The sequence below is a fragment of the Cavia porcellus genome, unplaced genomic scaffold (genome assembly GCF_034190915.1).
Source record: "Cavia porcellus strain 051 isolate PalLab524CR breed Dunkin Hartley unplaced genomic scaffold, mCavPor4.1 scaffold_6, whole genome shotgun sequence".
In the NCBI taxonomy this organism is placed as follows: Eukaryota; Metazoa; Chordata; class Mammalia; order Rodentia; family Caviidae; genus Cavia; species Cavia porcellus.
In genome coordinates this window covers 40,713,128-40,739,554 of record NW_026947489.1, presented here as the reverse complement: position 1 = coordinate 40,739,554, position 26,427 = coordinate 40,713,128, and the positions used below count along the sequence as shown (strand labels likewise).

Below are 26,427 nucleotides of genomic sequence, written 5' to 3'. Positions count from 1 at the left end.
AGGAGGCCATCATGGCAAACACTGCCAAGAGGTCAGGTGAGAGGGTGGCCCAAGTTTCACCCAGGGACTGATGCAGCCCCCAGCAGCCATTGGCGGTGACCTTGATCCGAGGTGCAGTGGTAAAAAGGTGGTGGACAGCAGGTGTGAGTGACTCTTTGAGGTGGTCAGTGGCAAAGGGAGGAACAAAATAGTTTCCATCAATGAAAGGGTTTTCTTTTTTTCAGTTAAAATTTTTTTGGGGTTTTGTTTTTTAACATGCTCTCATTAATGTAATTCAGCCCAACTTTCAACTCACTGGGTAGCCCATGGGGGCCTCCAGCTTGAAGCATTCCCCCTGCCTCAGCCTCCTGAGCACTGAGATCATAGGTGTGCGACACCAACAACCTTAACAAAAGGGAGTTTAAACAGATGTGTACAATATCGGTACGTTTATGTGCTGATGGAATGGTTCTACTAGACACAGAAACACTGACGAGAGGTGAGACTCATCAAAGCTATATCCTTGAGTACGTGAGAGGAAATAAGGCTCAGAGAGGTTCAGTAACCAGCTCGGGATCACACAGCAAGGAAGTAACAGAGTCTGAGCTTGTTCTTTCTGCTCCATTTGGCATGTTGTCAACAACCTTAGCCCTTCCTAGAGCACAGGGACATCAGAATCACCTCTCTCCCCATGTCCTCATTGGAGACGTACGGATACTGGGTCGTTTGTGTGACCAGGGCAACCACTCCCTCTTGGCCAGAAGTCCCCTCTGCCTTCTCTTAAGCACTGAAGAGTACCAAAGGCCAGCGTGCATGTCCGAGCTAGGCCTGTGCCCCTTGGCCTCCCGCCTGCCCTTCTTAGCACCTTTGGTCAGGACCGACCCCATTCACCAGTCACAGCAGTGACTTTTCTGCTGCTCTGAGTGGGGAGCAGAGTCAGGGAGGAGAAGGAAAACAGCTTTGGGGTCCGGTCATGCAGGCCTCCTCCTTGCTGGCCCCTGAGCCATCAGTGGACCTTTGGGAGAGTCGCTGCAGACTTTCTGGTATACCTCTTGTGGCTGTGATGAACAGAAGTCTGATTCATGCTGTGACTCCTAAGACATTGTTTTGTTGGGAGGAGACGGGTCTCGGGAAAGGGGAGACAGACACCAGTGCCGTGGGAATCGTGAGTGCAAACGTTCACACTTTTTGAGAGATTAAGGATGTTCAGGACACATGCTAAGATTCTTTATATTAATTATCTAATGTAATTCTCACAGCAACTCATTTTTTGGTTTTTGTTGCAGTACTAGCGATAGAAGCTGGGGCCTTTGCATTGACATACGTGCCCGGCCAGTGTAAAAAAAAAAAAAAAATCTTTTGAAACTAGGTCTCAATCTTTACTCCTAGATTGGTTTGAATTTTCAGTCCTCTGCCTCAGCCTCCCAGTGTGCTCACACGCCTGACTCACAATAGCATTTTTTTTTTTTTTGTCTTTTTGAGACAGGGTCTTGCTATGTAATTGAGGGGGGCTTTGAGTTCACTTTGTATCCCAGGTTGGTCTCGAACTTGCCACAATCCTCCTGCCTAAGCCTTCCAAGTGCTGGTGTTACAGGCATGTGCCACCACACTGAGCCACAATAGCATTTTGAAGTAGTGATTATTATTTTCATTATACAGATGGAAAAAGTGAGGCCAGAGAGGTGGAAGGACCAGCAGGGGTCACTGGTGAGTGACCAAACTATGGTTGGAACTCTGCTATGTCTGGGCTTGAACTCTTGATTACTCTGGACTAGGAAGTAGTTCACTTGTTTTTATTGTTTACAGGAGCTCTTAATACATTAAACAATCTAGTCTTCTATGGTATGAGTTGTATTTATCTAGTTTATCTTTTGTCTTTTGGCTTTGTTTGGTAGTGTGGGTTGGTTTCTGTCACAGAGATTTTTTAAACTGTTGGTGCATATATGACTTGGTGGTTTTGAATCATACTTAAAATCTTCCTCTTGCCATATTATTTGAAAAGGTTTTCCTTTTTCTTCTGGTACTTTTAAGAGTTTAAATATTTGATTCATTTTGAATTTATTAAGGAGTGAGGTATGAAGTCTCTAACTTCCACTTTTTTCTTTTTTTTTCCAGTTATAACCTGACATTCCTTTATGGTTTATTGAACAATTCATCTTTCCCTCAATGGTTTCTTTCTTGGCAGGAGGTTGTTTTGTATTTTGATTAAAGGTCTCACTGTGTAATTTAGGCTGGCCTTGAGCTCACTGTGTAACCCAGACTGGCCTTGAATTTGGGATTCTCCTGTCTTAGGCTCCCAAGTGCTGGGATTTTCAGTGTATATCACCCCCAGCTCCCTCACTTATTCTAAAAACTACCTTTTAAATGGACTGTTTTCCTGTCTACTAGTTTACACTGCTGCTTTGCATATGTGTAGCTAAAAGTGCAAATTCTGAGGCTCAGTTCCCCAAGTTTAAATCCAGGCTCACTCCTAATTAGCTTTAGAGCCCAGCCTCTGCTATTGTCACATACAGGCTTGGGAAGATTCAATTAGTTAATCTGTATAACACCCACAGAATAATCCCTTTATGTAGAGCACTCAGACTAAGCTGCTTTTTTAAAAATGGTGGTGAAGTACACATGAGATTTATCATCTCAGTCTATGCGCTGCTGAAGGGAGCATGCAGTTTATCATCTCAGCCATTTGAAAGTATACAGTCTGGTACTGCAGACTAAGCTATTTTGTGGGTGGTACAAACACTGTTAAGTTATTGTAGCTTTCTAATATGCTTTTAAGTTTGCAAGGGCTAATCCCCCTCTCATTTCTCTGCTTTTTCAGAATGTTCTTGGCTATCTTTGTTTGCTTACTTTTCTATTTGAACTTTAAAATCCACTTGCTTAGTTAAAAAAAAAAAGTCCTGTTGGTATTTTTATCACTATAAAGTAAACTTTAGAAATTAGTTGGGGGAGCAAGGACGTGCTTATGATTCTGGGTGTTCCTGTCTAGGAACAACCCTTGAGGCTTGATGGGCTTTATTTCTAAGGGAGGATTAGCTGGGGTAGGAGACTCAGGCGCTCAGGTTCTACTAAAGGCGAATGTGCCTGTCACATCTCTCCTCAGAGCTGCTCTCTTGACCAGACACGGAGGGAGCTGCATGGTGTGTGTGTGCATGAGTGCGTGAATGTGTGCGTGTGTGCCTACATGTGTGTGCATGAATGTGCATGTACATGTTTGTCTGTGTGTGTATGTTGGGGGCTGTGGTATGTTGGGGGCAGTAGGGGGAAGGCAGGGTAGGGACATTGTGGCCGTTTACAGATGACAGCATATCATGCCCGCAGAACAGAATAATCAGCAGAAGTCTAACAGCTCCATGAACCTTTACTCTCCACTTAGCCTAGAACCTCAGGAGTCCTCTCGGTAGAGAGGAGGCTCCCTCCCTAACTGAGTGGCAAGCAGAAGGTGGGGGAGGGGAGGGGTTGGTGGAAGGGCTTGGGATGGGAGGGGACAATACATCAGGGTGCTTCTTCCTGCCACCTGGCCCCTTTGTGTTGTGCCCCTAGGAGGGCAGAGGCTGCTGAGAGCCCACAGCCCAGGGATCCTGCCTTGGCTCTAGGCTACCTGGCAGTCCTGCTTCTGGGCATGGTTCTCATCTCTGAAGGGGAGCAATTTGCCTGAACAGACAGCACCGTTATCTCTACTCCTGCGCCCTGGCTGCAGGCCTCCCCTCGGCCTCCTTCTGGACCAGCGTCAAGTGTGTGTCCATCTGGGAAGCCAAGGCCTCTTCTGCCCTGCGCTCATGGTATCTTAGTCAACTCCTGGGCTAGGTGGGGGTGGCAAGCACATTGTGTGTCCCTAGATCTCTTTCCTCCAACTCAGTTATGATCTCCAGAGGTGACCTGGGTCAGACCTTCTTGGCCCAGGGCCGTGTCATTGTTTCTGAGGTTGCCAGGGAAGAATTGAATGCTTTTCTCTGAGCTGGTCCCCTGCATGGCTTTGAATCAGCACCCAGCCTCACTTCCATTTGGGGCCAAGGGAACCTCCCACCTCACTCTAACCCTGTGCAGTGCGGGGTGTGGATGAAGAGGCTGAGCCAAGGTAAATACTGACTCTGCCAAACACAAGACAAATACACACAGGTACAGATGTACAAACACATTCGTGGGCGGGGTTCTGCCCACAGGAGCCATTAATCTGGGAAGAGGGGTTTGGATGAGGACAGTTGGATGCGGGTTTGGAGAAGACAGCAGGGACCACCACTCGGCCTGAGAGTCGTGGCCTGTTACAGCCTGCAGTGTCACCTCTCCCTAAGTGGCAGCCACTGGGGGTGTTAGGGAGAAGTGAAGGGGCCCAGATAGAGGGACAGCCTGGGGGGCACCAGAAGGGAACCTGGGTGGGGTGTCCTTTAAGCTGTACCTGCTGCTGGTGTAGGGCAAAGGAAGACAGCTCAGGGTGTGGCACCAGACTCCAAAGAGACTCTGCAACTCCGTAGTGTGGCAGGCTATGATGGGAAGCCCTCTTTCTCAGCCTCAGGGTTCCTTTGCCCAGGCCTCTGTGGAGATACGAGAAGAGTGGAGCAGGGGAGAGGGAATCCAGACCAAGGGAGGTGGAGGGTGGTGGGCAGCCTCAAGAGGGGAGCTGGGCCAGGATGACCTCCCACTCACTCACTGTGTGAGCTTGAGCCAGTTCCTTAACTTCTCTGACCTCTGTGGCCTCCAGCTGTACAGTGGGAATGAGCAGGACCCCTCGAGTGGGGCTGCTGTGGGTAGTAGAGAGGGCCTGGGGAGCTGCCTCATAGGGTGGGTGCTCAGGAGTGAGGGTATTACTGTTAGCATATCAGAAGTCAGAGACTTCATTCTTTCTTTCTTTCTCTCTTTTTTCTTTTTCTTTCTCTCTGTCTCTCTCTCTCTCTGTCTCTCTCTGTCTTTCTATCTTTCTTTCTTGAAGGGGTTTTACTGGGTAGCCCCAGCTGGTCCTGAACCCACAGTGAACCTCCTGCCTCAGCCTCCTGAGTCCTGGGATTACAGATGTGCTCCACCATGCCTGGTTAGAGACTGGTTTCCAGAGAGGTGACTGAGAATACTGGGGACCTGTCCCAGTCCCCATGGGGCAAAGGTCTGCATTTGTTTCCATTTGGACTTGAGGTGCCCACCTTCTCCCCCAATGTCTTAACATGCACCTCCTTTCCGAGCAAGCCCTTTAGTGCCTCCCTTAGCTTCTGCAACCTGAGAAGCCAGTGGGGGTGCCTTCCAGGCCACTAGCTGGCCCTGTCTCTGCTGAGAAATGGGGTGGTGGGATAGGATTAACAGGTACAAGTTAAGTCTGTGTCCTCGGTGGCAGGCCAGGCAGCTGGCTCACCGCTTACATAAGTGGGCCAGGAAGCCGGACTTGTTTGTGCTGGCAAGAGTAACACTGTGCTGCAAGAGGATTGAGAAATACGTGTTTCTGTGTGGATGTTTTTCTCTGATTATTGACATTTGTGACATTACATGAAAAAAGTAAAGCAGAGCTGGTTGGGTTTCTGGCACCTAACCTGAGGTTCTCATGGGGAAGAACCCACTTCCCAGAGCTGGGCTGAGAGGTCTCTCCTCAAGGGGAGTCTGGGCCGGAGGCCTGGGATTCCTTCTGCACACCAGAGTGCAGGGGCTGTAGGATTGCTTACTCGGGTTCAGAGGGCCTGAGCTCTGGTGCAAGTTTCCCTCCCCCAGAGCAGGAAGAGAGGCATTTGTTTGAGGGCCCTGGGATGAACTAGCCACACCCCTTTCCCCGTGTCATCAACTATTAAAATAAGAAGTCCACAGATTAAGGAGGGGGACAGGCACAGGTTGCAGTGATGGCGCCAAAAGGCTGACAGTTGCTCAAGGGCAGATGCTAAGCTGTGGGCTCTGGGCTAAGTTTCTTCAGATATGGGGCTTGCCTCGACCTGCTCCTGGGCTTGCTGTGCGTGGTCTGCCAGGCTGGCACACGTGCGGTGGCACTAGGACTCATCTCCCAGGAAGGAGTGGCCCCAGGAGCGCCCCCTCCCTGCTCCCCACAGAATTTCCTTTGGCCTTTTCTTCCTGCGGGACTGATTTTGTTGGGAGAAAGGGTCCTGGCAGGCCCCCAGAAAACAGAGGACAAGCACAAGGGCAGATGGGAAGAGTGGAGATGAGCCCAGGAGTGCAGAGTCCAGCAGGATGATTCAGAGCTGTAAGGACAGGCTGGGCACCTCTGCCTGAAGGTGTCTCCAAAGCTGCTTGTCTGGAAAAATCTACCTTATCCCAGTGCTCCTTGCACCTCACCCCCTTTTGTAATAACTTGGACAGACCCAGGTGACATAGCATCTTTGTTTTAAGAGTTTAAGAATGTTTGCACGTGTTGCTCTGCAAGGCCAGAGGCTCCAATCCCGGAGACGCTACTGGCAGGTACCAACCGTCTGCAGTGCACTGGTCTCCTCCCCACCTTTTCCCTGCCTGTGGTTATCTTGTTTCACCTTGTAGAACTCAGTGGAGGAATGTACAGTTATGTGTGTTCAGGTCACCTCGAAACAGATGTCTCTGATATATTGACGGGGATGAGAAGGGGGATAAATCACTGTGAAAGGTGGCAAGGCATGATGCCTCAGGCCTGTAATCCCAGTACTGAGAAGGCTGAGGCAAGAGAACCATTGTGAATTCAAGGCTAGCGCAGACTACGTAGTGAGACCCTGTCTCAAACAACAAAACAAACCAAACGAAAATCATCATAAAAGGAAAGGGCGTCTGGAGACTGGGAGTCTTCTTGGTTGCCACCAAAGGGCAATGCCAGCTGCAAGGAGGTAGGACCCTCTATCCCAGGGGCCTAGGAAGAAATGTGGATACTGGTGAGGAGGAAAATACATCCCCCGCGCGACTGAGATCAGCAAAGAGGCAGTCAAGGCCGGATGACAGTGTCCCCAAGGCACCGCCCACCCCTCAAATGCATTTGATTCTGCTTTGGCTGCAGTATAGTCACTGACTAATCGGGTGGGGCTGGGCTGCCGGAATGTCTTGCCTCGCTTTGTTTATTAATCAGAGCACATCTCAGAGCAGGAGGCGGATTGGCAGATAGGAAGCAGCTCTGCGTCACCACAAGGCTGCACGGATCTATTCCTGGTCCCGCCTGGCATGCACAGGCGCCTATGGGCATGTCACCAGTGCTGCCAGAGCTGCTTGCCCTCTAGGGATAAAGGGCACAGGCTGACTGCAGAGCCCTGAAGCCCACTCCTGCCCTCTAGTACCCCGTTACCCCAAATCATTGGCTCTCGGGGGCAGAAAGCATGACAGCTTACTTCAGATTTGGGATACATATCTTGTTTTGAGACAGGATTCACTGTGTAGTCCAGGCTGACCTCAAATTCTCTGTAAACCTGCCTCAGCCTCCCCAGTGCTGGGGTTACATGTGTGTGCCACTACTTGAAACACAGACTTATATATACATTTATTTTTTCCATTTCCATCATAAGCGTAATGCAAATGACCTGCAGAAAACCTAATAATTACAAAAAAAGCTGGAAGCAGTGGGCTTGTATCTGGTCCTGGCTACTTGGGAAACTGAGTCAAGAGGGCCAGGAGTTCAGGACCAGCCTGGGCAACATAAGGAAGCTGGTGTCATGGAAAGATGTAAAAATTACAATAAGGTAAAAGAAGGTAAATCCCCTGTAGTCCCCTCATTGGGAGAGGAGCCCAGGGCCTTGGGAGAGCAGTTCTGTGTCCACTGCTCCTCCTCTGCAGCGCTGTGGCTCTGAATCGGGTCAGGAGGCAGAGGGATGTGTGGGTGGGGCGTGGCAGGTGCTGTCTCCTCTAACTTGAGCTGACGCCTGGAGATTGCCCCTCTCTGAGCATTTTTGTGATCATTCCACTTCCATGCGTTTGAAGTTAACACGGGCTTGCTTATAGATTCCAGAAGAAATGTTTTAAAGTAGGGCTGTGACCATCAATACTTGCCAACGGGTGGTTGACAATTAATCATTCCCTATTAGAAAAAAAAAAAAAATAAGTGACTAAACCATTACTCAAGGTCCTTGGCAGAGGAAGTGGCCATTATGTTGCTCCCTGCAGCTCTGCTTTTGTGGAAGAGGAAAAAATGTCTTTTCATTTGTTTCTCTGAGCTGCTCCAATACTTTGACCATTGTCAGTGAGTGCTGGCATAAACAGGCCCTGCCATTGTCCAGCGGTCACCAGGCGTGCAAGGGCGTCCCTCCAGCTAGCGTGGGGGAGTGACCACAGCACCTTTGCTCTGGAACTGGCAAAGTCTGGAGAGGATAAGAGAGCTTACTTTGGCTCCAGACTCCTCCCTGCCTCCTCTGTATCTGGCTTCTTTAGTCTCCAGGACAGGGCCTGTCCATCACAGAACACCAGAGCCACCCCTGGGGCCACTGTGTGCCCTGGGAATAATGCTCCTGGGTGATCCTGGTCTTGTGGCTGTCTCTTAGGTGCCCTTGATTAAACAAAGCACTACTGAGCTGTCCAGTGCATGGCTTCCAGTCTTATAGGTAAGGTTGAGGTGGGTCCCTGGATACAGTCATCGATCACTCAATGGTGGGGACATATTCCAAAATGTGTCATTAGGCAATTTTGTCATGTGATTATCATAGAGTTACACAAACCTAGGTGATACGATCAGTTCTTTGGTGTGGCCTCCTGATTCCATGAAGAGAGATAAGAAATTCAGGACAGTATAACGTGGCATGGGTTTGGGGGAGTGGACAAGATCTCTGCTAAGCTGCCCAGGCTGACCCTAAACCTGTGATCTTCCTGCATCAGCCTCCAGAGTATCTGGGATTACCGAGTAGCCTGTGTCACCACACACAGCTGAACATTTTTTAAAAATAAGAGTACACTGCGAAAGCACATGTACACTTTTTAAAAATCATTATTAAATATCATGCACTATACATGTATTTTCTCCCTCCTGGCTCCTTGGGCAGTATCTCCAGTTCCTACAAATTCATAATTTGCACAAACTGGATGTCTGTTCTAGGTCATCCTTATAGCCACTTCACCCAGTGAAAAACAGGAAAGTGAAAATGTGAGGTAGTGATTAGAAGGGTTGAGGGGTTACACTTAGCCTCCCTCTGCAGACAGAAAGCAGGAGAGGGGTTGGGCTGGCAAGCTGCTGCCTCCATCAGGTACTCACAGGACCTTACAGATTGGGTGGAGTTCAGTTCTCAAGGGAGGGACATGTATGTGCTAAGACCAGCGTTGTCATTCTTTAGGAAGCTCCAGGGAAAGTGTGCCACAAGTTGGTAACCGTACTCTTTGATGTGGCAAAGCATTGGGAACAACCCCAGCTCCCCCTGTGGGAGTCACACAGTAGAATATTGCAGAGCAGTGAAAATGAGTGAACCACAGTGGCATGTAATGAATCATAGAAGCATGTGAATGAAAACCCGTGCCACCAAAAGACTACATACAAATCATTATATCAAGTGAAGTCAAGACAAACACAGGGACCCATGGTTAGTGAGCATACTTTGTAAAGGAATTGTATAGATGGGGAGACTAGAGGTTGGGGGTCCCCAGGGACCTTCAGAGGTGATGATGGTGCTAGTCTGTTTACTTTTCTTTTATTTCCTGTTGTTGTTTTTTTGGTACTGGGGATGGAACCCAGGGCCTCATGTATGCTAAGCAAACACTCTGCCACTGAGATGTTCCCAGTTTTTTTTTTCTTTTTTTTTTTCTGTTTTTATAGTCTGGGGATTAAACCCAGGGATCATGGGCTGTATCTTTAACCCTTTCTATTTTTTCTTTTTCTCAAGACAAGATTAAAAAAATAATAATAAAAAAATAAAAAGACACAAGGTTTTACTAGGTGGCCTAGCCTAGCCTTGAATTTGCAGTCCGCCTCAGCTGCCATAGTAGCTGGGATTACAGGTGTCTTCTACCATTCCTGGCTATGATGGTGCTGGTTTTTAGGCTGGTGGGAGCTCCTGAGTGTTTTGTGCTTCATAAAGGTTATGAATATGGCATTTTAATTTGTGGGTCTTATTATATTATACATTTTGAGAAACAGTGGAGTGCTAGAAGAGTGTTGTCAAAGTTTATATGTTAATACTGTGCTGTAAGGAGGGCACTTTGATTCTTTGAAGCTGTCTGGGGATAAGAGTCCTCCCATCACTGCCCTCAGTGAACATGGACTTCTGGGAAGTGGCTTGCTGAAGTAGAGGGGACTCCATTGTCCACCATACCACCTTTGCAGCAGTGGATGGCCTTAGATTCTCCTTGGGTAGGGGCTCCCCAGTGCCATGTCCTGTTTTCACCATTGCCAGCTGCCAAATGCTAACTGAATGTGAGACAGAGGAGGGGACAGTGAGCCAGAGGGGCCTAACCAGCCTGCTTGGCCTTGCCTGGCTCTGTGGTGACAGTCACATCCAAGGCTCTGTTGGGGAGGAGTGCAGGCCTCCAGGCTACCGCCTGGACCTGTGTCTGACCTTTTCCTGTGAGTCTAGGAGCAGATCGTGCCGGGGTGGAGAACTCAGGCTCCAAGGATAAAGTGAGGAAGAAGCTTGAGGGGCACTCATGTGGTCAGGCAGGGCCTATGCCAGGCAGACACCGCTTCTGCCCTTTGATGCAATGGCCTGTCCCAGCGCCATGGCCAGTGGAGCTGCTGGGCTTTGCTTCCCGCTGTGAGTGCTGATTTGGATGGGATTTGAGGGAGGACAGGCTGCCAAGCATACGATGTGGTCTTCCCAAGCGAGGAAATCCTGTAGGTCAGAGACATCATGCATGCTGTCCTCAGACTCAAAACAGGGAGGCAGGGCCAAGCCCTCAGACAGCAGCTGGCTGTTCTGAAATCTGCCAGGTTTACATGACGCATTAGGTTTGGAGGACCCAGTGAGTTTAGATGAAACCCTATCTCTGCTCCCTCAGCTGGTAGGATTAACTTAATTGATGAGTTAATAAATTAGTCCAAGATAGTTGGGCTAATTTTTGTCTTAGATTCTGTGAATCTATAACTTGTATTTAAACCTGTACTAAAACATGTATTTGTTCTTTTAATCTTTAATCTCCTTTTTGCCCTTTCTTGAGTGTATACAATTTTTTTTCAGGGGCATAAGATTGTGTTTTTGTTTGTTTCATTTTTCATTTTTACTCCAAGTTGGTCTCTAGAGTAAAAACAGCATTGTCCTGAATATTTAACAACTAGGTGCAGGGTCCTGTAGGAATCCTGAAACAGAGTTAAACAGCCTGATTTACTTCATAGTTGTATGGCTGTCCTATTGGTGACCTTGGACAAATCTCCTGACTCTTCTGTGCCTCTGTTAACTCTCTGTAAAATGGGTTCATAAAGATCCTGTGTTCTGAGACTTCCTAAGTGCTTGTAAATGCTGGAAATCCTTCTTGGGCCCTGGCATTCATTCCTAGGTTTGTTCATTCACTCTGCATTCATCAGGTGCTCAGGGAGCCCCTGCCATGCATCAGGTAACACTGGAAACTAATGGTGTGCCAGTTCCTATGATGCTTGGAGTCTTGAGAGGAAGACAGACTTGGAATTAGTAGTTGTATGGGCAGCATGATGGGGAAGGTGGCACTGAGTGGGGGCACAAGGAAGGGCTCTGGGGAGAGGGTGTTAGGCTAAGACCTAAAAGAGGCGACATTATCATGGGGAGCAGTAGGGGAGGAGCAGACGTGGGCAGGGGCTGGGCCTTCTGGGGGGCTGAGTGGTGGCAGGCCAGGCCTCAGAGTGGACAGGGGAGGTGCACATGCCCCCCACAGGGCCATGCACATGGCTTGAACTCCATCCTGTAGCAGTCAGAAATCCTAAAGGATTTTCTAGTCAAGGGAATGAGCGGCTACATAGTGACCTGACAAGGAGGTTCCTGAAGGAGGTCACTGTCCTGATCCGGGCAGCGGAGGACATGTCCTGGACCCTGGTGGCCTGCAGAGGTGTTTAGAATTGAGGACTCTGGTTTTCTTGAGTCAGAAACCACACCCTTGCAGGGTGCTGTGGCTTTCTGAGTGCTGCCTTTCTCCCTCAGACCTGCCACGAGACGTGCTGACCAGCCTGCCGGGGGCCAGTGTCTCCCTGTCCTGCCCTGCGAAAGACCTCAGAGACAATGCCACTGTCCATTGGATGGTCACCAACACACACCAAAGATGGGCCGGTGTGGGACCGAGGTTGCTGCTGAGGTCAGTGCAGTTCAGCGATTCTGGCAACTACTCATGCTACGTGAACGGGCACCAGGCCGGGACCGTGCGTCTGCTGGTGGAAGGTGAGTGGTGGCCCCTGCCTGGAAGAGACATGGTCCCCAAACTCCCAGAACGATTTACTCCCCTTCTGTCCTTGGCCCAAAAATCTCAGGGAGAGGTTTCTGATGGCACCAGTGAGATCTGGAGGGGCTTTCTGCTGAGTGGGGAGTATTGTGCGGCTGGCCTTGGGCGGTGCTGGTCAGTAGTGTGGGACCTGGGGCCGGGTGGCCTAGGTTGGAATCCTGCTTCCTCACCTTTGCTAAAATTCTCTGTCCCTCAGATTCCTCCAGCAAAATAAAGTTGATTTTCTCACTTTGCTTTGGAGTGTTGCAAAGTTGTGTGTGTGTGTGTGTGTGTGTGTGTGTGTGTTTGTGTGTGTGTGTGTGTGAGAGAGAGAGAGATACCGGGGACTGTACCCAGGGCTTTTGCACTAAACCACACCCCTAGCCCTGTTTTAGTTTTTATTTTGAGGCAGGGTCTCACTAAGTTGCCCAGGCTGAGTTTGAATTTGTAATTCTCCTCTGTCAACCTTCTATAGTGCTGGGATTATCGGTGTGCACCACCACACCCTGCTGGATATTATTATTATTATTATTATATTATCAGCATTTTGTAAGGAAGCTAAAGGGAGTCTGGGACCTGCCCAGATCTGCAGCTTGGTCTGTGTGGCTCCAAGGTTTTATTTTCTGTAGACAGAAGGTCTGAAGGTATTGCCCTCCTCCATCCCCTCCCACCCCCCACATATTCCCAGCCTGACCCCAGCATACTGCCCCTTCCTTTCGGCTCAGGAGCTCTGTGTGTGGCTGAGTTTGTCTGCAGGCAGACTGGGCAGGACTGTAGGGCGAGTTTCCTGCTCTGGGAGGCCTGTGGGTCCTCAGCCTGCTGTGCTGTGCTTGCAGCTCCTCCGGAGGAGCCAAAGCTCTCCTGTTGGCGGAAGAGCCTCCTGAGCAGTGTTACCTGTGAGTGGAGCCCTCGGAGTGCCCCATCCCTGACGACCAAGGTGGTGCTGTGTGTGAGGAAGCTGTGAGTAGTGGGCAGGGTGTGTGTTTCCATCTCTGTACGCATTGAGCTCCCCGGTCTGTGCGTGCTGTGGCGGGGTTCCCAGAGGACCAGGAATCCTGATGTTTACTCAGGAGTATCTCTTCCTCTGGGGCAAGTAGGAGGGAATGAGAGGGCTCCACTCACCCGTGCTTATCACAGCAGCTAGGGGAGACTGCTTTTCTCACTGGGTAGATAAACAGGTGCACAAACAGGTTCCGAAAATGAATTAATTTGTTTAAGGTCATCTAGCTAGTAAGTGGCTCTGCTGGGAATCCAATTCTCTGTCAAGCCTAAAGGTTTGACTGTTGCCTCAAGGAATTGCTAATGGCCCTGGGAGTGGGAAGCCATTGTCAGTGCCTTGACCCTGGGAACCTGTTTGCTTTCCATTACATAGGTGACAGAAAGAGGTAAGAGCACACCTGTAATCCCAGGACTCAGGAGGCTGAGACAGGAGGATTGCTGTGAGTTGAAGCCTACATAGTGAAACCCTTTCTCAAAAAAAAAAAAAAAAAACCAATAAAAAAGACAGAAAAGTAGTAAAGTGGTGGAGAATTGCATTGGAGAGCATGGGGCTACAGTCTTGACTGTCCGAGGTCCCTGTCCTGCCAATAGAAGGTGATATAAAGTGAGGGACCTGAGATGGTATCAGCCATAGACAGAGAGGGTCGACAGTGCTGAGAACAAACTCACCTCTGATTTTTGTTGTGATTTGTTTTGTTTTGTTTTTTTTGTTTTTTTTTGTTTTTTTGGCTTTTTTGGTACTGGGGCTTGAATCCTGGACATTCTCAGTGAGCTACATCCCTAGCCCCGTTTTTATTTTTTTATTTTGAGACAGGGTCTCATTAAATTACTAAGTTGCTTATGCTGGACTTGAATTTGTGATCCTCTTGCCTCAGCCTCCCCAGAGTGCTATGATATTTTTTTATTTTTTGTACCAGGGATCGAACTCATGACCTCATGCTTGCCAGGCAGGTGCTTATGCCACTGAGCTAAATCCCCAGCCTGATATTGTATTTTCAAATGAGAACACAGAGACCAAGAAGTTGGATAATTTACTCAAAGTCATGAAAGCTGCTAAAAGCTGGTAGCGTAGAGCTGGAATGTGAGCCCTGAGATCAGACTTCCGAGCTGAGCTCCTGTTGCTGCTCTGACCACCCCTCTGTCCTGTGGAGCAGTGCAGGAACTGTGAGGCAGTGTGCCTTGGTTTGTGTCCACAGCCAGACAGACCCTACGGAAGAATTCCAGGAACGGTGCCTGTATTCTGGGAAGTCCCAGAAGTTCTCCTGCCAGTTGCCGGTCCCCGAGGGAGACACATCTATCCATATAGTGTTTCTGTGTGTGGTCAACAGTGCTGGAAGCAGGATCAGTAGCAGGGAGATGCTGCAGATCAATAACATCTGTAAGTGGGCTCTTCCCATGCTGTAGCTGCTTCCCCAGCTTTTACTTGATATTCCTTGGAGGGGCAGGGAAGGGTGGTGGAGGTGTGTGGCAGGCTGGAGCCTGTGGGGCGCTGCCTACCAGGAGGTCTGAGGGTTACAGATGAGAGTCTGTCCAGACCTGTGTGGAGGGAGGGCTGGGAAGGGGCTGCCTGGATGGGGCCTGCAGAGCCTTGCCGGCTTCTCCTGCTTGCCGTGAAGAGCCATGCTGCCTCTCCCACAGTGAAGCCCGACCCACCTGCCAACATCATTGTCACTGCTGTGGTGGGAAACGCCCAATGGCTCAATGTCACCTGGAAGGACCCCCACTCCTGGAACTCAGACTTCTACAGGCTCCGCTTTGAACTCCGATACCGGGCTGAACGGTCAGAGACATTCACGACCTGGACTGTAAGTTCGTCTCTCCTGAACAGATGAGCACCCTCTGCACCTGGGTGTGGTGGAAGGGAAGGGTCAGGTTTTCACCCTGCTTAGTACTGTGTGCCCTTCTGGTCTGGATGAGTCGTCTTACTATATGGCTTTGGTCATCTTGTCTGAGAGTCACCGTCCCAAGCTAGTCTCCTCTTCGAGGGCTCTGAGTGTGACAAGGATTTAGTAGATAAAGTTGTGGCTCTAAGTCTTGGGCAGCGGTGGGGATTTACCCACCACTGGGTGTCAGCCTGCGTGGCCCTCAGAGTGACCCCCACTCCAGAGCCTGCTGAGTGGAGCCAGCTGGCAGGGTTGGGGGGCTGCAGTGCTTCTCCCCACCTACCAGAGTCCTGTACTTCCATCCTCAGATGCAGCACCCGCAGCACCAATGCATCATCTCGGACGCCTGGCGTGGCCACAGGCATGTGGTGCAGCTCCGGGCCCAGGAGGAGTTCGGGATCGGCTCCTGGAGTGAGTGGAGCTCTGAGGCCAGAGGAACCCCCTGGTCAGGTACTTCAGTGGGTGCTGATGGGGATGGGGTGTCTTGGCTGTGTCAGTGCCTAGGATTATAGGACAAGTCACCCCAAACCAGTCCTAAAACAGCAGCCACTTACCTGCTGGAGCTTCTAAAAGTAAGTCACAGAGCAGCTTGTCTGTGGGTCCAGGCAGCTGCTGCCACCGCAGTGGAGGGGCCAGGGTGGCCTCACATAAGGGCTGATGGCAGAGTGGCTGGTGGGCCTGGTTCTCCTTTTTGACAGGCTGGGGGGCCGCAGGGCCGGGCTGGAAACCCAGCAGCACCAGGAAGGGAGGCGCTGCGGATTTAATCCACCGCAGGCACTGATGCATTTCATTTTTAATGAGATAATGAAGATAACCATTGATTGGGGAATAAATAAAATTAGTATGTTTGTGATAAAACAACAAATTCCAGAAAAATATGAAGAAGGTAATAAGTATCACCAGTATTTTTACTCCCTAGGGAAAACCAATAGGAACATTTTAATATACTTCTTTTTTTTTTTTACTTTTGTGTGTGTGTATTATATTGTAAAATTCTCCATGTTATCAAATGTTTTGGAAATGTGTTATTTAACAAGTACATGGGTAAAATTTTTTTAACCCATAGGAGTTGTTTTGTTGTGTTTTGTTTTTGAGACACAGTCTTGCTGTGTATTTCAGACTGGCCTTGAACCCCCTATGTAGCCCAGGTTTGTTTCGAATTCCCAGCAATCCTGCCTCAGCCTCCCAAGTGCTGGGATCACATGAGTGTATTACCAGGCCCGGCCAAGAGGGGTTTTTTAAATTTAAATTTTATTTTTTAAATACCTGATGTGAATGTGTATAACTGGAAATTGAACCCAGGGCCTTTGCACTCAGCTACCTCCCCAGTCCATTTTGAGATAAGGCCTCTATAAATTGCTAAATTGCCCAGGCTGGGTTTGAATTTTCAAACCTCCTGCAGTGTTGAGATTATAGCTGTGTGCCCACTACACCGAGCTAAGCTTAAAAAAAATGTTTACCAATCAACGCATGCCCATAGCCAAGAGGTACAGGAGGACTCAAGGTCCTGAGCAGTGGCCTGGGCCTCTGCCTTCCCGTTTCTCACCCTGCTTCCTGGAGGAAGCTGCTTGACTCATTCTGTTCTTCTGCTGGTGCCCTCCTTAACTCTAAATGACAAACCTACCTGCTTGCCTTTTATTTTTTTCTGATAAAACCAGCGAGACATTGTCTCCTGACACTACCATGAAAGATTAGGGTTTAGCAGACCTAGAATTCAGGAACCTCCCTGACTACCACCAGAGGCAGCTTCCCCAGCTTCTCCTTGCATGCCTCTGAAGATGCAAATCTCACCTCTCCCTGAGCAGTTTATTGCAGCATTCTTGGCATTCTGGTGGCTTCCAGCCTTACTTTGTATTCAAATCTTGCTAGCCCTATAGCAGGGTTGAACCAAATCAATTATCCTTTAATACTTGGCAGTTAAAAAGAATAAAACACCATGCCCTTGCTGCATGCATGTCTGTAACAAAGGAAAAGAGAATGCTTGGTCTCATTCTCATCCTTGTCACTTTCTCCTGGTCCTGGCCCCAGGGAGAACAAAGACTTTGTAAAGGCCGCAGGGCCCTCATGTTGGATGTGATGGGCTTCAGCCTCTGGGTTCTGCAGTGTAGGGTCCTTGTCTTTTCTGCTGTGGGCAGACCCAGGGCCAGAGCGTGGAGGCGGGCTTGGGTCTCTGCTGTACACCAGGAGTAGGGGTGGCTTTCTGGTTGTCCCCTTCTCAGAAGCTTACTTTCTGCTATCACCTGGCTAAGGAGGGCCTCCTCCTGTGTGGCACTGTAGGAAGGGCATTTAAACCACCCAGAACATCCTTCAAGCTGAATTGTGTTAAGCTACCTGTGGTTTTCTTTGATTTGCATACACCTGAGCCAAGACACACTGGTTATGCAAATGTCAGACACGAGCATGCCCTTGGTGGCTTTGCAAGGGAAGAAAGTCAGTCATAACATTTTGCTGAGGAAATGTTCCCAACACCTGCTTTCCCTTCTATCCTGATCACTTAGTTTAGCCAGTCACTAGCCACTTTAAGGAATCCCAGCCCAGTTAAGAAAAATAGTGCTAAAATGTATATAACATAAAATTTAGTATTTTCACCATTTTGGGGCATACAGTTCTGTGTCATTAAGTACTGTATATTCACATTGCTCTTTGGCCACCACCCCCATCCACCTGCAGGACTTTGCCTCTTTTTTTTTTTTTTTTTTTTTGTCTTTTTGAGTCAGGATTTCACTATGCTGGCCTTAAACTCACTTTGTAGTCCAGGCTGGACTCAAATTTACAGCGATCCTCCTGCCTCAGCCTACCTAGTGCTAGGATTACAGGTGTGTGCCACTATGCCTGGCAAGATTTTACCTCTTATGGAGCTGAAACTGTTCTTTGAATAGCAGTTCCTGTTCACCCCGCCCTGCCCCTCCCCCCACTCCCATTTTACACTTTGCCTCTGTGCTGCCACTACTCTAGGGTACTTTAGAAAAGTGGGGTCATACGAGATTTATGCTTTTGTGCCTGGCTTATTTCATTTAGCATGAGTCTTCAAGGTTCATTCATGTCGTAGTGTGTGTCAGAATTTCCTCCCTTTTAAAGGTTGGTGAATATTCTATTGTATAAAAATAGCATGTTTCATTTATCTGTTTCTGTCAGTGGACACCTGGGTCGCTTCTGCCTTTGGGTGTTATGAAAAATGCAGCTATGGCCTTGGATGTCCAAATATGTATCTGAGTCCTTGCTTTCAGTTCTTTTGTTTATATGCCCAAAAGAGGAATTGCTCCATCATATGGCAATGCTATCTATTTTTAGGTTTTTGAGGAACTACTGTTCTGTTTTTCACAGTGTCTTTTTTTTTTTTGCATTACTGGGGATTCAACCCAGGATCTTCACACTGAGCTACAACCCCAGCTATTGTTGCTTTTTATTTTGAAACAGGGTCTTACTAAGTTGATCAACTGCCCAAGCTGGGCTGGAACCTGGTGATCCTCCTGCACCTGAATGCTTGGATTATGGGCACACGCCTCCATGCTTTGCTGGCAACACCATTTTGCAGAGTTCATAAAGTTTCTAAGTTCTCCATAACCTCACCAACGCCAGCTATTTTCCCTTTTTCTCATTTTCCCTTCGTGCCCCTCGCTCTTGACTTTACATAGCATCTCACCCTTACCTACACTGGCAACTGAGTCCTGGACTGGGTGACCCTCCTGTGTCCTGAGTAGCTAGGACTCCAGGCCTATACCACCACTGCTGGGGGCTTTTCTGTGTGTGTGTGTGTGTGTGTGTGTGTGTGTGTGCTTGTGTGTGTGCATAGCACTGGGGGTTGAATACCATGAATGCTAAACTGCATCCCCATTCTTTTCATTTTTTTATTTTGAGACCGGGTGTCTCCAAGTTGCCCAGCATGGGCTCCCACACAAGCCTCTACACTCAGCTCATGTTATTTTTGATGACATTTGTGTCTGAGAACATTTGTCTTTCCAAAGAAGATATACAGTGATTCTTTCGCTCCTCCCCACTCAGTCTGAGCAGTCCGTGGCTGTCTTCTGGTCTGATGTGTTATCTCACTGTGTCTTGGTTTGCCGTTCCCCAGTGATGAGGGATGCTGAGCTCCTCCTGTGCTTCCTGACCGGGGATCTTTGGAGAACTCTTTGTCCCAGTCACTTTTCTCATTGGTGCTTGCTGTCCGCTGAGCCCCGTCCCTAGTAACCTGTGCCCTGTGTCCAGGCTGCCTGGGGTGGGGTGCTGCATCTGCCTGAATTCCTCTCCCAGCCTGTTGGATGGGATGGTTCCTTACCTGTCTGGTCACCTGATCCTGAATCTGGTCTCATTTGTGGATGTCCCTCATCAAACTGCTGATATCTTCCCCCTGTGGGAGGAGGCCTCCATCTGACCAGCTCTAGGTCCTGACTCTGGCTTTCTGGCCATGGGTCACGTGCCACACTGACCATGTGGCTCAGTAAGAATGAGAACCGAAGCTGCTGAGTGCCTGACTCCCTCCCTTCTTGCATTCATGGTTGTGGAGATGTCTTTATACCTGGTGTAAATGTCTGCTTCCTTCTCCACTGAGGGCAGATCCAGCGGAGCTTGAGTGATCTGAGGCTGAGTAGGTTTAGGTTAGACAGAGGGGCAATCATCACGCAACTGAGATTTCAGGCCTGTTCTACCAAGGCTGGTGAAAACCCTTCCTTTAGAACTGAAGTGTAGTGGAAATATTAACAAATACTGCAGTGTTGCTTTGTGGGATGAAAAGAGGCTAAAGGCATCTCACAATCACTGTCCTGTGTGCCATCCTGGACCCACTAGTCGGCATCTGGAGGAGTGAATGGTGTGGGCAGTCTGGGGAAGCTTCTGGGTGATTTTAGTGTGCACTGGGGGCCTCATTGTCACATAGCACAGTAGTACTGGAGCAGAAGTTCCATCAGGCTGGGAGGTCTGAGTGGGACCAGTGCAGGTGGCTTAGGGAGCTCATGGCATGGGGCGCTTGGCACCTAGACTTCAACAGGTGCTGCACCCTTGAGCTGTGTGTGACCTGTGGCACACAGCCCAAGAGCTCAGTGCCATCCTCTATGAAGAAGAGGATCCCAGAGTCACATTCCCGGGGGTCCCCAAAGCCTGGCTGTCACCCCTCCCCTAGCATGAGCTTTTGGAGATGGTGCCAGAGGTCAGGGCAGGCCATGCAGGGTGGTGCCCTAGATGTGGCGAGCCCTTTCTTGAGTGGGAGACCTCCTAGATTTCCCCTCTCCTGCCCAACGTTCTCCCTGACAGTACCCATTAAAGTCTGGAGCCCTCAGAGTTCCTCATGTCCAAGGGAGTATGAGGCAAAGTGCCTAGGAAACCCACTAGGGATAAGAGTCTCAAAGGTCTCTGGAACTCCTTTTCCTCATCTCTAAGAGTGGGGCTCACAGGGGATGGAGAAGGGGTTACAGGTGTGTATTTATAAAACTCCTGGGGTGCTCTGAAGCCAGGACCGGGTCATCTTCGCCTTGGTCCTCTGAAAATAAGACCTGATTGGAAAATAAACCCTAGCATGATTTTTCAGGATGCTCATAATATAAGTCCTACTTAAAAATAAGCCCCAGTTAAGATTGTCAGCCTGATGGATACATTTAGTAGGTCTGTTGCAACACATGATAGACATACTGAATTATAAAATAATGTACAATTAAAGATACATAAATAATATTGACATTAATTCTTAAAGTAAGTTATAATTAAGTATTTGTCGATACCTAAGCAGCTGCCCTTGGATGAGAGGTAAACACCTATGTAAACATGAACTCAAAGTCAGGTGTGATGGCATATACCTGTAATTCCAGCACTTGGGAGGCTGAGGCAGGACAATATCTTAGTTACTTTTCTCATGGCTGAGATGAAATACTCGACATCCAAAGTTAAAGGGACAAAGTTTTATTTAGCTCACAGTTTGTAGAGGTTCGGTTCATAGTTGGCTGGCTCCAGGGCAGAGTGGCATGGCAGAGGGGCATCACAGAAGAGAACAGTTCATGGCAGGCAGAAGACAGCAAAACAAAAAGCAAGGGAGAAATAAGCTTCTTTCTATTCCTTATATTGTATCAGTCTACCAGGATTAGGGCAATGCCAGTCCTGTCAGTGGACTGATTTAGTGATCACGCATTCTTAATCCCAGCACCTTTGATCCTGGTCTACTGAGGTTTCTGTCCTGGCTCCTGATTGTGTGTTTCATTCCACATCCCATATGCTGGTTCACCTTTCAGGCCTCCTGCAGGAGTCTAATTGTTCTTTGGTAGGCTGGGCTACCAAAGAGAGAACACAGGGGAAGAAGAAACCAGGTCTTTCCTATGAATTTTATGTTGTTTTTGTTTATTTTTGATTTTTGAAACAAGACCTCATTCTGTAACCCAGGCTGGCTTTGAACTCACTATGTAGCTCAGGCTGGCCTCAAACTTGGGGTAATCTTCCTGCCTAAGCTTCCCAAGTGTGATTTCTAGGTTTAATTCTGGTTCTCTTGCTGTGTAAGCTCAGGCCAATTTCTTTACCTTCCTGGGCATCTTTCCACAGTATGCTGAGGACAGCAGGTCTACTCTTTGTCCCTCTAGTGCTCCGGTGTGGTTTCCCACATCCTGAGGACAGCAGCTCCAGCTCCTTATTCCACTGATCGGCAGCAGGGATCATCGTTGTGCTCCCACTTTCTGTGCTGCTGTAAACTTCTTCATGGAAGAAGAAAAATATTTTGGAATCCAGAGCATTCCACCCATGGCCTGCCATGGTCCCTCAGGCCTTCATTTGCCATGGAGCTGGCTTCTGGTCAGGACTCTGGCTCTGAGCCTGGTCTTCTTGTGCTCCAGCAATTACCAAAGAAGCTCTGTTCCCACGGAGGAGGCGTGGGCTCACAGCAGGAGTGGGGAGGCAGCGGTGGAGGGGGCCCGGCCCGCCTCTGACTGCCATCCAGGTACAGGGAAGGAATGAAAATGCTAACAGAGCTTCCATCGGGTGATGTGTATCCTTCCATTTTTTCCCCTCCCGTATATGAATGTATGGTAAATAATGTAGTATACTATAGGTATATCAGGGGTTTGTTTCTTTAGAAACTTTAAACCAAGCTATGTGGACTTTCTTCTGTCTTGTGGTTGTTATATATTATGTCTTCAGTAGTTTTCTAAAATACACATTTGGGCCAAGTTTTGCAGTGCACACTTGAAATCCTAGCACTGGGGAGGTTGAGGCAGGATTGCTGTGTGGTTTAGGGCCACCCTGAGCTACTTAGTGACTCTGTCTCTGTGGCGCACACACTGATGTTTTGTTTGTGATTGATGTAGTAAATGAGCGTATTGATGAGGTACACTCACATAGTAAATGAGCATATTGATTGATAGGACACACTGTGATGTTTTGGTACCTGGATCTGTTGTATAGTGCTTATAAAAATTTTAAGGACTATTGCATTATGTACTCTATCATAATTTGCATTGATGATGTCTTAAGGTCAGATGTTTAGTTATTTCCAGTGGTGCCTTTTTTGGGAGGAGTTGGGTTTTTTGAGACAGGGTCTTACTATGTAGTTCAGGCTGACCTTGAGCTCACTCTGCAATCCAGGCTGGACTTGAACTCACAGCGGTTATCCCGCCTCAGCTTCCCTAATGCTGGGGTTGCAGGCTTGTGCCCCTACACCAGGCTCCAGTCTCTTTTTTTTGAGATGGCATCTTGCTGTGTGGTCCAGGCTGTCCTTGAACTCTTGGGCTCAGGCTATCCTCTTACATTAGCCTCCTGAGTAGCAGGGACTGTGCTGGGCTGTTCTGCTCTTTTAAATAATACAGTGATCTTTGTTGTGCTTGTAGAGCCTGTCTGGTAGGACTGAGAGTCTGTGCTGACACTAATGACAACTAATTCCTTTTCTCTGCAGAACTCAGGACCTCCCCAGCTGTGCCCCACATCACAGAGGTGAGCGCGTGTTCCCGCAGCAGGGTTGGGGCTGCAGCTCCTCGTAGAACTTGGGCTGGCACTATCCTGGAAGTGGTGAAAATCTCACCTCTGCTTCCTGCTGGAAACACAGCTGTGCTGAGGGCCCTGTACCTGCCCAGCCTCCATGAGGGGTGGAGCAGGTCCCAGTCCCCAAGCTATGAAGGGAGAGCGGCTCTGCCTGGTGCTCAGAGCTGCCTGGGTTTGAAGGCTGTGGTTTCATCTCTTAGTCTTTTGGACACTGCTAGCAGCTTAACATGAGACACGGCTCAGCTTGTCTGAATCCTTCCCCTGTGGATGTTGGTATCATAATTGGCTACAAAGAGGATTACTTCTGGAGCTGCTTAACAAATTCCCAAAGTAATCCAATTTCTTGTTCAGCTATATCTTCTCCCGTGAGCCTCAATTCCCTTTGCCCTAAGTTGGGAGGCTCAGCCACAGGCAGAGGGAGGGAGCTCAGGTGTGAGATGGACCTGGCACCTTCTCCAGTCCCTGCTTACAGGGCCCAAGAGTCCCACTGCCTAGGGTCTGCTGCCCTGCCGCCATGCTCTGGGCTGTGCACTCATGTCATTTGATCCTCATGATGATCTGAAGGAAGCAGGACCGAGGCTGTGAGGATCCAGGAGTCTACAGCAATCCTGTAGCTGTGAGGGGTGCAACTGAGGTTCTGGTCCACGCTGTCCCTGAGGTGATGGTGCCTACCCCTGTCAGGACAGCTGTCCTGTGACCTTTGAGCACCTCCTGGGCAGGGCCTGAGCCTGGCATCTTATGGCGGAGATGTGAATGGGAAGAAATCTGAGCCAAATAGAGACTCAGTATAAATCACAGAGGAAAGCTTGAAGTGACAAAGGCCAGATGTCTTAGGTGGCCATACAGGGATTGGAGGGAGAGGTGACACCTAAATCCACAGAAATGGGTCTATATAGGTCACGTCTCTCTTAGGTGCATACTACTGATGAAGAGGACAGTAATCACCAAGTTTCTCCATTAGCAACAAGCCTGCCAGGTAAGGACTGGACATTTTTGTATTCTTCTAGTTTGCAAGAGGTTTTCTGTTGTTGGCAGAGGATCCACAGTGAAAGTATATGCATAGTTTTCCTAAGTTGCTAAATGGGCCAGGCACAGCTCAAATGAGAAGTCTTCTTGCCTCAGCCTTCAAGTACTGATACAGGTGTGTACCAGCATGCCTTAAAATGGGCCTTGAACGGTACTGCTAGGATGGCATCAGGCTGGGTGGAAGGGCAGGTGCAGAGGAGGAAGGCTGGGTCTTCTCCATCTGCACTTACCAATGAGCTTGTTGAGCCCTACCCTGGAAAGAGCAATGAGGGGCAGGACATGTGCATCCTGCTGCAGGTGGACATGTCCACCTGGAACCTGTCAGAAACCTCAGACTTCACATGTCTAAAAGAGACCCATTCTCCCACCCATCCTCCTCCATCTTCCCTATCTCTGGACACTGCACCTGTTTGCTGGGCTGCTCAGATCTTGGGCAGCAGGCATGCTCTCCTCTCAGCACGCCCTGCCGCTGTGCCTTGCGACCTGCTGGAAGGTGACTGCTTCCCTCCACTGTCATCTCCCATCCTGTATGGCTTCAGCAGGGGCCATCTGACCTGTTGGCTTCTAGGCTGAGTCCCTAACCAGCCCTGAATGACCTTTAAAGCATGAACCGAAGCTCGCCCTGGCTCAACAGCATCTCCTCAGAGTCTCGGTGGGATTTCTCAGAGGCCCCCACTCTCCTAGTTCACCAGGCCTCCTTGCCCTCGGTGTGTGCTCCAGCTTGGGGTCATGCTCTGCCTCCTGCTCTGTCTGCATGCTCCTATCTGGCCACCACATGGCCAGCTTCTTCCAGCATGTGCCCACCCGTGTCTTTCCCTCCTGAACACCACTTTTGACAGAGCTCCTGTCATCCATTGTCACTTGCTCCTTTCCAGTGGTTTGGTTTTGGTCATTACCCTGGTCACATTCAATTATAGCTTGTGATAACATTGTGTTATATGCTTGCTGGTTTGCCCGCCTTCCTTGATTACAACGTACAGTCCAGGAGAGGAGGAACATTGTCATTGTGTTTGCTTTGCATCTGAAGCTTAGAACAAAGCCAGGTACACCGTGGGCACTCAGTAAACAGCTATGGACTGGAATAAGGAACAGTGAGAATAGTTGATGAAATATTAACAAATGAGCAAGTGAGCCTCCTGCTGCTTCTGTCAAGATGCAAGATGCACTGGAAAGATCTGTCCTTGGGCTGGATATGGTGGTGCATGCCTACCGTCACAGCACTTGGGAGGCTGAGGCAGGAGGAGTGCTGTGAGTTTGAGGGATACATAATGAATTTAAGGCCAGCCTGGACTACACAGTGAGACCCTGCCTAAAAAAAAAAAGAAAAGAAAAATCTGTCCTTGGAGCCCCTCACCAGTAGGATGTGTGGCAATGCCTGTCCCTGTGGGTGCCTGCAGTAAGAACTGGGAGGTGGGATCTGCACAACAGTGGTGCCAGCTGGGTAGAAAAACCTGTATCTTGGGTCTATACACCTGTGCCTTTGTGTGTGTGTGTGTGTGTGTGTGTGTGTGTGTGTGTGTGTGTTACTGGAATTGAACCCAGGACCCACTGAACTACTTCCCAGCACTTTAGAATTAGAAAAATCATTTTGATACAGTGTCCTGCTAAATTGCTCAGGCTGCACACAAACATACCATCCTCCTGCCTCAGCCTCCTAGTATGGTGGGAGTACAAGTATGGGCCACCACACAGGGCTACAACTTCATCTGCAGCATTCCTGGCAGAAGGAGAAGGGTGGTTTTGGTTAGGTGACCCTCTGTCTTGTTGGAAGTCTCTGGAAATTACAGGAAGGCCTTTTTGCGGGCAGACATGGCTGCTTGTGAAGCTGGATTTTTCTTTCATTTCTCAGTGTAATGTTTTGGAATCTGCCTTGTGCCAGGCAGAGAGGGCAAGAGTGCCCCCGAGAGAAAGATGATGTGTGCAGTTTCTGCTCTCTAGAACTCCAGCTAGAGGTGGAGCACGAGGGACAGGCAGGAGCCCCACAGGAGAGGGGTGTTGAGAATGCTCTGTGAGGTCCAGGAGAGAGTGACACTCTGGGAAGAGAACTGCTTGCCTGAGAGCTCCCGAGCTCTCTGGACACCCTCATGAGTGGAGCAGCCCTTGAGGAAACCCACAGAGCCTCTGTGCCTGGGGACAGGCTGGATGTCACCAGGAAAGCCACTCTGAAAGTGAGAGTCTGTGGCTGGCCGCAGAGCTCAGAAACTGAGCTTAAAGTTCACCTTTTGCTAACTGGTAGAATTCTGGGGTCTGTCGGGTAATGCTCAGGGCAGCTTGTTTGTTTGTTTATACTGAGGTTGAACCCAGGGCTTTGCACCGAGCTGCTTCCCAGCCCTTTAAAAATTAAGAAAAAAATTAAAAATATACA

The 26,427-nt window shown here is 49.0% G+C and overlaps 1 protein-coding gene across 1 annotated transcript in view; it reads left to right on the top strand.

The window, feature by feature from the left end:
- Nucleotides 1-26,427, top strand: part of Il6r (interleukin 6 receptor) — a 41,576-nt gene that overhangs the window by 5,470 nt on the left and 9,679 nt on the right. The window contains exons 2-8 of the mRNA XM_003475371.5: nt 11,934-12,167; nt 13,044-13,167; nt 14,403-14,584; nt 14,845-15,011; nt 15,398-15,539; nt 22,951-22,988; nt 23,949-24,012. Coding sequence (XP_003475419.2) covers nt 11,934-12,167; nt 13,044-13,167; nt 14,403-14,584; nt 14,845-15,011; nt 15,398-15,539; nt 22,951-22,988; nt 23,949-24,012 — 951 coding nt within the window. The remainder of the gene's footprint in view (nt 1-11,933; nt 12,168-13,043; nt 13,168-14,402; nt 14,585-14,844; nt 15,012-15,397; nt 15,540-22,950; nt 22,989-23,948; nt 24,013-26,427) is intronic.